Here is a 10,587-nt window from a genome sequence, read left to right as displayed (position 1 = left end):
AATTAACCATTGTGACAAATTGTGAAAAGCTGTACACATTTTGGAAGACACAGAGAAAATGTGCTCCTGCTGGTAGGTGAACCAGATCACCAAGCGTTTATGTGTAGAATGTAATGGGTGGCCTTATATAGCAATGACAAGTGACATATGTCGTCTTTAACCGTGTTGTCAGTGGTGCAGTGGTGGGCAATGAGTTTATTGTTTTTTCTTTGTTTTTCCTATAGTTTACATTTGTCAAAGGCTCATGAGAGATGCAGTCCTCCTTACAGCAGCTGACAGGCCTAATGGTGAACAGGGATTCTTAGAGAACTGAGAAGAAAATTAAATCAATCAGTTCTTGTGAGCATTGCTGAAGCTGTCAACTATAATGACCAAGATTACTGCATTTTTTTCCTACTCTCTGTATCTGTCTCTATCTCTCAAGGTGCATGTGCATTAGAAATCCATTACACACAGCAAGGTTCAGTAAAGAGCTCTTGTGTCTAATAAGGCTCTAATAGGCTTCACTGTTCAAAGGAAAAACTGTCACTCATCACTGCTTTAGTGTTATGTGCTAATTATATTAATATTATTGGTAAGTAAAGAGTGCCACCCTTTAATTAAACACCCTATGCACAAGACTTATAATTATAAACTAAAATCTTTATTAATGATTAATAAATCATTTCCAGTTGGGTTGCCAGGTCATGAAAAATGCCTTTGGTTAGATGGTGGGAATACATGTTGATGGATTTCTCACTTTCCAATGAGCCATTTTGATTTTCATTTAGGATTGTTAATGAGTTATTAGTAAATAGATTGTTGTCCTTTTCCCAGAAGGTAAATGATCTAATGGTCCACTGATCCATTAATTTAAGGGATGAAGAAATAACATCAGCTGGAGAGGTTTTTCATTACCTGGCAACCCAAATTCTTATTAATGACTGATAACCAGAATTGTAGAAATAATGAGATCATATGAGGAATTTGACTCCTGTTTTTTGTGGATGTCAGTGTGCCTACACACAGTACACATGGACATACAGTAAAAAGAATGACAACAAAGCTGAGCAGAGTAAAACTACACACTGCACAATGTGATATATTGTGATTTGTATGTACAGTGGATGGTTACTGCACAGGGATTGTTTCTGTTTCTGATGTTACATGAGTGATCAGAGTGCGAAAGAGTCAGAAAAGTGAATTAAAAGTCTCATTTAATGTCATCAGATCTGCAGTGGGGGTGTAACAAAGACTGGTGAATGCAGTGTCCACGGGGGGACAATGGCTTTTCACTGCAGCTGTAATTCCTCTTCTCGCCACACGGGGGCGAGCAGCTCGTCCAAAACCCTCATTGGCCACAACTGTTTATGCCGACCAATGGGAGGCTTTTGCGTCCGAACCGTTGCTTCCGGGTGTCCTCAATGAAGAAACCCCTTTGCATTTGATGCCTTTTTTGTATTTTCTAAGAAAAATCTAGAAGCTAAGTCAATAAAACGTTTACAAAATGAACAGAATATTCGGACGCGGGAAGCCCAAAGCGCCTCCTCCGAATCTGTCGGACTGTATTGGAAATGTGAGTACTGTCAGGCTGGGGTGTTATTGTTGTTTATGTCTTTTTGTGACCTAAACCGAGCTAGCACCGTTGCCTTCCACCGCAGTCAAACACACACAGGACTCTCCTTTCACATTCACCCTGGTTTAGACTGTGAAAGAGGCACATTTATTATCCAGAGCCTTCAACTCTCTCTCTCAGTGTTTTCCTCTAACACACACACAGAGGCAGGGCGCTTTTAGCTCTGTGTTTATTCTGCTGGGAAGCTGCAAGTCATTAGCCCTCTGACTGATCTCCACTCTCCTCTCAGGTGGACGCCAGGGCAGAGTCCATCGAGAAGAAGATTGGCAGACTAGATGCTGAACTGTTGAAGTACAAGGATCAAATGAAGAAGATGAGAGATGGGCCCTCGAAGGTGGGACACACTCTTTTCACCCCAAGAAATTAGAAAGAATAGCAAGATGTCTTTTTTCTAAATATATCAACAAACTATAATTGTATTAATTTCCTTTGACATGCAGAACATGGTGAAACAGAAGGCGATGAGAGTGCTGAAACAGAAGAGGATGTGAGTCCTAATTTCTATGTTATATAATTTATTAATCAGAGATTTCTGACTGGTTTAGTTTTCAACTGTAAAACATCACACTCAGTTCATTTTATACTTAAAAGTCTCTAAAACGTTTATTGTTTTTATGTAAAAACAAACAATCTAACAAACAAAAACTTACATTAACCAACATATTATTATTATCTGATTTTTGAAGCATTCAAGCATAAGACTGTAACTGCAGTGATCATGTACATTATAGATTCATGTTCCAGTTATTTTCTTGAGTTGAGTTGATTCACCATTTGATGTTTAAAACATCAGAAAACAGTGAAATATTCCACAATTTTCCAGACCCCAAGGACCCAGAAATATTCAATATGTTATCATGTAAGTCAAGAAAAAGCAGCAAGTTTTTGCCATTTGAGAATCTGGAACCTTTGACACTTTGGCATTTGTTACTTAAACAATCAATGCCTGTTAATTTGATGATGAAGCAAATGATCATATTGTTGCAGCTCCACTCAAATATCAACACTGGTATCAGCCTCAGAAATCCAGTGTTACTCAGGCTCTAGGTTGAGGTGATCTTTAAAAAAAAGAATATTGTTGTGACATTATGTTACAGGACCACCTGAATTATTCTTACACAGGTATGAAGGTCAAAGGGAGCAGCTGGCTCAGCAGTCTTTTAACATGGAGCAGGCAAACTACACCATCCAGACATTGAAGGACACCAAAACAACAGTAAGAGCCACACACTGTGATCAGGACCCTGTGGTGCAGATTAGGGTTCAGCTGATAATAAACATTTTTTCTTGTAGGATGGTGTCTGAAGCTGTTTATGGTGTCTTGATTTTTTTCCCCTTAATTATTCTCTCAAAATGATGTTAATGTCATTTTGTGTACTTTGTATTTATAATGATTGATAAGTCACATGACTGCCTAATGAACTACATTTATATTTAGGAAATAACCTCAGACACTACCGTGACTGAGGCAGAATAGCTGACAACCTTTGGTCAGACAGGTTGTATTTCGATGGACAGCTCTCACTGGTTTTCACCTCACTGTGCATTGATACAAAAAGATTACCACTGTGAGTCGATTACAACTTGTAATCATAATGTGATTAGATTCTTCTTAGGGAATTATAGCAAAGAGTTAATTTTGTTAATTAATGTTTAGAGTTTGGTCATTTCAGTTCATCAAAATCAAACTGGCAGTGACAGTGGCAGAGATATGAGCTTCATACTGATCTCCAGATGCAGACCTGACCTGGTTACTATCAGCCAGCAACTAAAGCAACTAAACATACTGTGATTTATGTTTGTCTCCAGGTGGAAGCCATGAAGATCGGTGCAAAGGAAATGAAGAAGGCTTACAAGGACGTCAAACTGGATCAGATTGACGTATGTTTGTTTTCAGTCCTTTATTGATAGTTTAGATGTTTAGAAGTTATTTTCTCTCTGTTTGTTCAAGCAGAAGCGTTTGTCAGTACAGTACAGCAATGAGTGGGTATTCTGTCCAGATAATGTTAGAATCACCACCATTAGATATTTCAGATATAAATGAATTACCTGTTTTGAGCATTTTTCTTGTAATTCTAATTTCTTAAACTGTTACTGCTTGCTATAAAGTGGAACAGCAAATTATCAGGTTTGTCCTCCTTCAGTCAAATGTCATCTAATTCAACATCAACAACAGTAAAATAAGAGACTGAAGACTTCAATAAAATTAAAACACATTATTACATATGTCTTCAAACATGGCCTGGGGAGCAAATCTTGCTCATTTACTGTGTCCCCTACTGTTGAATGATTATTTGTCCCCATTAATTATGGTAAACTCTGACAGTGAATATACAACAGGAGAGTTAGATAAGATAATCCTTTATTAGTCCCACAATGGGGAAATTTACACCTTGCGTTAAATGTGTAATGTTGATCTTAAGTAAAAATCATTTGGGAGATATCTGGTACTAAATGTGATCATATGTATTTGGACTTCCAGGATTTACAGGACCAACTGGAGGACATGATGGAAGACGCCAACGAGGTGCAAGAGGCCCTGAGCCGCAGCTACGGCACTCCAGAGATAGATGAGGACGATCTGGAAGCAGGTACAACTGACATTTACTTTATAAAAAATTTTACTTTGACACAATCTAGAGGCATTAAAAATGAATGATCTCAACATTTAAAACAGCCGTAATCAGCGCCAAAGTGTCTACAGCATTAACAGTGACCGTGTTGCTGTGGTTTCAGAGCTGGACGCTCTGGGTGATGAGCTGCTGCTGGATGATGACAGCTCCTACCTTGATGAGGCCTCAGCAGCCCCGTCGATCCCTGAGGGAATACCTAGTGACAGCAAAACAAACAAGGTAATAGTCTACACAGCACAGAGATCACATTACACTCACAGGTTATGGTACTGAAAATACATGGAGGTGGAATCAGAAATGATCATGACGGTGTTTTTCCATTCTTTATGTTATGTTTTCATCATATTTTTCAAATACTACCCTAGATTTTTTAGGTTTTCCGTCCTTCGAGACAGTTCACTCCATTATGTGTGGAAGTGAACAGAAAGAGACTTGGAACTTGTGACTGACAGTCCAACAGTTTTTCATTTCATTTTAATGATGAACATATTTCATCATATTTTTTTTTTTTTTAAGAATTTCTGTGTTTCGCTTTGTTTCATTTTGGTTTATGTCATTTTCTTTGAGGAGGATGTGTGTTTTTAATAGTTTCTGTTTGATGCTTTTTGTTTATAACATTTATTTTGAAAGGTATAGTCACCCTGAAAAACACACCCAGGCTCATGCATTCATCCAGTAGTGGGAAGCTACAGCATCTTAGGTTTAAGCCATACCAAATTCACATGGTCCTTCTCTTGATGCCTGTGAATGCTTATTGGTTTTCACCTGAACATTTAGCAACTCAACTCCACTGCTTCTCATTCTCATTGCACAGGTTTTATTTTAGTTGGTAAACATACAAATCCTACAGTCAGGGTTGGGGTCTGTGTGAAGAGAAGTTAGTCGTCTGATTCTCAATATGAAAGCACAACAGAAAGCTGTTTGAATTAATCTGTTTCTTAACCGGCTCCTGTAGCTGCATCTCCGTGTAACAGTATGGGTATTCTGATTATGTGTCAACATGTTGTTGACTGTGATTGCTGATTTATTTTCATACCCTTATCACCATCGTTAATATTGTCATCAATGTAAAGTATGTGGATGTATAGCAAATGATCTGTTTACAGGCAGCTCTGATTCACTCCGTACTGTTAAACATGAACCAATCAAAAGAATAATAACACTTGAAATATAAGTGTCTGTTTGTTCTGCTTGTGTTTGTGGTTAATTGCATTTTTCCTCTTTTGTTTTCAGGATGGTGTTCTGGTGGATGAGTTCGGCCTCCCACAGATTCCCGCCACATAAACAAGGGATGAATTAAAAACAACTGCACTTCGCCTAAAAACACTTTTATATGTAGAGTAACATTTATACATGCAAAGACCATTTGACCTGAGAACACTGAGTTTTTGAAGCTGTCCTGGTGTTGGGTTGTGTACTGTTACTACTGCTGTGTTAGCATGTGGCCTTGTAACATACCGAACCTTTTTTTAAAACGTTCTTCTTTTCTCCCCCTCAGCCTCCTGTCAAACACTTGTCAGTCTCGTTCATCATCAGTATTAATTTATTTTGATTTCTTGCTAGTTTTGTGTGTTGTAGTTTAGACATTACCATTCTGTTTGAGTTCTCAAAAGTGGAGAGGATTTCCCGCTCAGCCTGTTCTGAACGTCTGCAGGTTATTTGAAACATGCAAAATAAATAACGTGTTTTGATTTAACCTTTAATTGTTGGTTTATTTATTATTATCTTATTATTCTTCTTTCTTTATTACTGTGGGTTGAACTTTACTCACAGACCTTGGCATTTATGCTGCTGGCCAAAGCAATACAGACTTCTGCACTTTATTAGGAGGTCAACTACTGCTGGACTGCTAATAATTATTATTTGGAAAGGTTCAACCATGACCTGGTTTAAAGGCCTTGGGGTAAAACTGATTTGTGAGGGCTGCTATTTGAGCCACCCACTCATACACATTTTCCCAACAAAGCTGCCGCAAACCAACATGTATTTCTACACTGTAATGCAACTCTACACACGGTTTACCGTATGTACATTACTATTTGCTGTACAGTAAGCACAATATTAACTACAATATCAGTAGTCAGCCTGCTAGCCTATTCAAGGTCCCCAAAGGATGAATTCTGGTGACTTTTTTGGTCCTGACTTTTCCTCTAGTACCTAAGGACTACCTCACAGAGAAACTAGTATAAAGCGCATTTCATTTCTCCCCTCCTTTCTTTGCACTTGTGGACACAAAACTAAAGCACCATTCCTAGTAATGATAGTATAATAAGGTGATAATGTCACAACAATACAAGCAGTAAGGAAACTGAAATTAAACTAAAGAAAACAAAACAGTATATATGTGTACAAGTTATCCGGTGTCATCCTACCAAGCAAGGGAGGTACCTCCTAGACATTTTTTTCCAAACAAAACTCAAATACGAACCCAGTTTCCTCTTTTAACTCTCTTCATTAAACTGATATTTATCTTTTGGCTTTTTCCTAACTTGTGGTATTTGTTGTAATTGTTTTAATTATTTATCTTGTTTTAGATTCAATTATTTTATTTCTTTTTTACTACAAAGAACTTTCTAACTCTACTTTGAAAGATGGTCTATATATAGAAGTATTATTATGTACAGGACCTGGAAAGCTGTGCTACACCACTGTAAAAGCAGTATGAAATGTTTCCCTGGGTGTAAGATTATAAATAACCCCAAGTCACAAGTAACTTGTTTGTAACCTGTGATACATGTCATTTATTATATAGTTTTGAAGACGACACGTCGATACGACTTACTTTCAAATTAAAAGTCCGACTCTGGTGGGACTCGAACCCACAACCTTTGAATCACCTCTCAAGTGCTTGACTAGAAGTCCAATGCGCTATCCATTGCGCCACAGAGCCAGTTGCGCATGGATTTTCTACACAACCGGAAACTTTCTATTATTATAAAGAAGTGGCAAAAAAGTTTATAAAATTCGTTCTGGACACTTTTGCCGATATTTTTGTGACAACAAAGTTAAGTGTTAAAAACACGTACGTTGTGTATTTAATAAAACGAAAGTTTAAAATGTTGTCTTTACACTTGTTGGTTTTTTTAATACTCCCTGGTGTAATGATACATGTTTAACTTGAACAGGTTTTGTTCTTTTGTTCTGTTATGTTAATTTAAGAAACAAGAAATTTTTTAAATAAATAAATAAATAAAAGCAGTAGAGGTACTATTTCCTGTGTCCCGGCGGAAGTACTTAGTGATCAGCAACAGTTAGCTTTCTGTCCATGTTGTTGTGATTAAAGGACCTCAAAAAGGAAAATGTCAGAGCAAACGATAACAGTGACAGTAGCATACGGTAATAATATATGTTTTTTAACACGTTACACGACAGATGGCAGATGATAGTTAGAAATAAAAATGTTAATTTACGAACAACCATCGCTCGACTAGCTAGGAAATGGTTAGCTAATGTAGCTCTGTAATGTAGCGAACCGTTGGTTCCGCTGAAAATACTTTATCCCTAAATACTCTTTAAATTCTTGAATTAAATATGAACCTCCAATGAATATCTTGCACTTATATTGAATCTGTAACTGTCATTTTTTAATCCTACGTCGGGACATTTTGTTTCTAGCTCACGTTACATAATTATCTAGAAATTGAAGATAAACTGTACCTAACTTTGTCCCAGAGTCATAAACTTACTATTTAAATATAATTGAATGTGAGATCTATTTTTGGTCATAATGTTATATTATTAATTAAGAAATCATCCCCCTGTCGCCACTATCTTTATCTGTTAAAAAAACTAAATATATGACTACCTAAACACAAATAGTCTTCTGAATTTGTTTCTATATGCATGTTACTTTAGAGCAGTCTTCCTGTAATATCCAGACTATGTTCAAACACTTTGCCATTGTCCAAGTAACATTTACTAAAGGAAATAAAACATAATTCAGAGGTTGCTGTGTTACTGACACATCTGAATGGCAATGCTCCCATCAAAGTCATCTGCATTATTTCAGGAAAAATAGTATTTGCCACATAGGGAAGTGTTTACACTCATACTTTATTTATTTTTTTGTCCTACTACAGGATCTACTAAGCACAGCATCACATTAACGGGTCATGACGATGGCAAAGGTCCGACTGTCAAAGACTTGTCAGACGCTCTCACTCAAGCCACTGGAGTTCCAGCAGCCTCACAGAAACTCATCTTCAAAGGTAGACTTTTCTTTTACAGTCAAGCTAGCTAGAATGTCATATTACATGTATCCAGCTCTAACCTTGCTACGTTCATTCTGGCAGGAAAATCACTGAAGGACATGGAAGAGAGTATATCCAGCTATGGTATAAAAGAAGGATGTAGACTCATGATGATTGGAAAGCGGGTAAGGCTTTTTACATGTGTGAAGTGTTTGATGTGAGACTGTATATGAGATCAATTACTGACATTAATCTCCAAACAGAACAGTCCTGAGGAAGAAGCCGAACTGAAGAAGCTGAAAGACATAGAGAAATCTGTGGAGCAGATGGCTAAAAAGCTGGAAAAGGTGGATGGGGAGTTGACAGGACTCAAGAATGTAAGCATTTGTTTGTATTATAAAAGCTGAATATTTTTCCAGCGTAGGTTTGTTCTGTTCTCAAATGTGCGTGTTCCTGTTTTTTCAGGGTTTCTTGGCAAAAGACCTCCAGGCAGAGGCGCTGGGGAAACTAGACCACAGAGTGAAAATAGCAGCTGAGCAGTTCATGAAGATTCTGGAGCAGATAGATGCTCTGGTAATTTATTGTGGTTTTGGTATTTATTTTTAAATGCATGCTTTATTCATGTGTCACATATAGCAAACCCCTGACCTGCTTTTCTTCTGACAGAGTGTCCCAGAAAATTTCAGTGACTGCAGGATGAAGAAAAAGGGACTTGTAAAGACAGTGCAGGTAAACCTTTTTTTACTGTTGTAAAAATGTGATGATTTAAAATCACTGAGAAAACTGAATTGTTTTATTAAGAGTGATAGTTTTCTGTCAACAGGATTTCCTCGCTCAGTGTGACAAGATTGAGGCTTGTATATCAGACCACCTATCGAAGATCCAGTCGAAAAACCTTGCCCTGGCTGAGTAGAGCTAGAAATCCTCCCATATCATGTATTGCTCTGTGAGCAGCTGCAAAGTGTACAGAAAGTTCCAGGTGTGGAGCTTATCCATGTCTATTTATTGTTGCCATGATGTGTATGAGAAATCCCTCATCGCAGAGAATCCTGTGAAGGAGGCTCGTTAATGACACTGATGGGAGGTACACCATGGATACATTCTCTGGGTTAAAGACAGATTTGAGGTGCTTTCTGAAATACTGTAACCACAGGCACACAGGATCAGAGGTTCTTTGAACTGTGGTTAATTATGTAGATCCCTTTAAAGAATCCAAAACTAGTGATCCATTGAACTACAACTGCCACGTATCAATCAAATTGTCTATGATGATGTAAGAAAAGATACAAATCTACCAGTTCATCTCCCTGTGTCTCACAAACTGTACAACAACAGAGAGGTAACAGTTTTTTTCTCTCATTGTGGTGTTCCAACTGTGGACAAAAGTATGTGGACAGCCAAACATTTCACCTGTGCAGTTGTTTAAATTCCAAAGTGATAAGCTTTAATTTGCTGTGCTAACAGCCTCCACTATTCTTGACTCTCTAGACTCAGAGTCAGTGTTCCACTTTGTACCAAAAGTGCTGGATGGGGCTGAGGTCAGGGCTCTGTGCAGGCCGGTCAAGTTCTTCCACACCAAACTGGACAAAATTAAATTTATGGACCTGTCATTTTGAAACAGGAAACAGCCTTCCCCAAACTGTCGGCATTAAGTTTGAAGCACACCATTGTATAATAATGGGAACTAAGAGGCCTAACCCTTTGTTTTACTGTAAACAAGTAAAACTGCTGAATATTCTCTAATTCCAGTTTCTCAGTTTTGAGGATTTGCTGCATTTCTTTGTCTTGTGTGATGGTGAGCTGATTATCTTTGGGTTTTGGACTATTGGTCACACAACAAGATGTTTTTTAGTTTTTTATATTTTACAGAGGATTCATTAAAAAATAAGTTCAACTTTGTTGCAGCACAAGACCAAAACTACACAACACAGTCCACATACTTTTGGTCATACAGTATATGTATTACATTAAGAGAGCACCAGTGTAGTACCTTTTGTTTAATCCAGTGAGTGAGCCCATGTGTATCCTTGAAATGTGTGTGAACTGTTGAAGTGTAAACCATCACAAAGACTTTCACATCCCTTTTTCCCATTTTAAAAATAAAAACTTTTTGAAATATGAATAGAGCATTGGTTTTTCACCCCAGAAC

At 37.6% G+C, this 10,587-nt stretch overlaps 2 protein-coding genes and 1 non-coding gene across 3 annotated transcripts; 2 read left to right on the top strand and 1 right to left on the bottom strand.

Moving 5' to 3' along the window:
* The first annotated feature begins 1,366 nt into the window (after positions 1 to 1,366).
* chmp5a (charged multivesicular body protein 5a) lies at positions 1,367 to 5,944 on the top strand. Its single transcript, XM_018676229.2, has 8 exons — positions 1,367 to 1,555; positions 1,845 to 1,949; positions 2,056 to 2,102; positions 2,738 to 2,831; positions 3,425 to 3,496; positions 4,098 to 4,206; positions 4,352 to 4,467; positions 5,482 to 5,944. Exons 1-8 carry the CDS (start codon positions 1,487 to 1,489, stop codon positions 5,530 to 5,532), a joined length of 663 nt encoding a protein of 220 aa, XP_018531745.1. The 5' UTR covers positions 1,367 to 1,486; the 3' UTR covers positions 5,533 to 5,944.
* Positions 5,945 to 7,046: 1,102 nt separating this feature from the next.
* trnar-ucu (transfer RNA arginine (anticodon UCU)) lies at positions 7,047 to 7,138 on the bottom strand. The gene is given in 2 exon segments: positions 7,047 to 7,082; positions 7,102 to 7,138. It is a non-coding gene; the product is annotated as a tRNA-Arg (tRNA).
* A 323-nt stretch (positions 7,139 to 7,461) lies between these two features.
* On the top strand, positions 7,462 to 10,560 carry bag1 (BCL2 associated athanogene 1). Its single transcript, XM_018676226.2, has 7 exons — positions 7,462 to 7,584; positions 8,328 to 8,456; positions 8,541 to 8,623; positions 8,702 to 8,815; positions 8,904 to 9,011; positions 9,105 to 9,167; positions 9,262 to 10,560. The coding sequence occupies exons 1-7, from the start codon at positions 7,548 to 7,550 to the stop codon at positions 9,349 to 9,351; spliced, it is 624 nt and encodes a 207-aa protein (XP_018531742.1). The 5' UTR covers positions 7,462 to 7,547; the 3' UTR covers positions 9,352 to 10,560.
* Positions 10,561 to 10,587: the final 27 nt, after the last annotated feature.

Source organism: Lates calcarifer, linkage group LG4 (genome assembly GCF_001640805.2).
Source record: "Lates calcarifer isolate ASB-BC8 linkage group LG4, TLL_Latcal_v3, whole genome shotgun sequence".
Lineage (NCBI taxonomy): Eukaryota > Metazoa > Chordata > Actinopteri > Centropomidae > Lates > Lates calcarifer.
The sequence above is the reverse complement of the archived record's forward strand: the minus strand, read 5'-3'. Positions and strand labels throughout refer to the sequence as shown.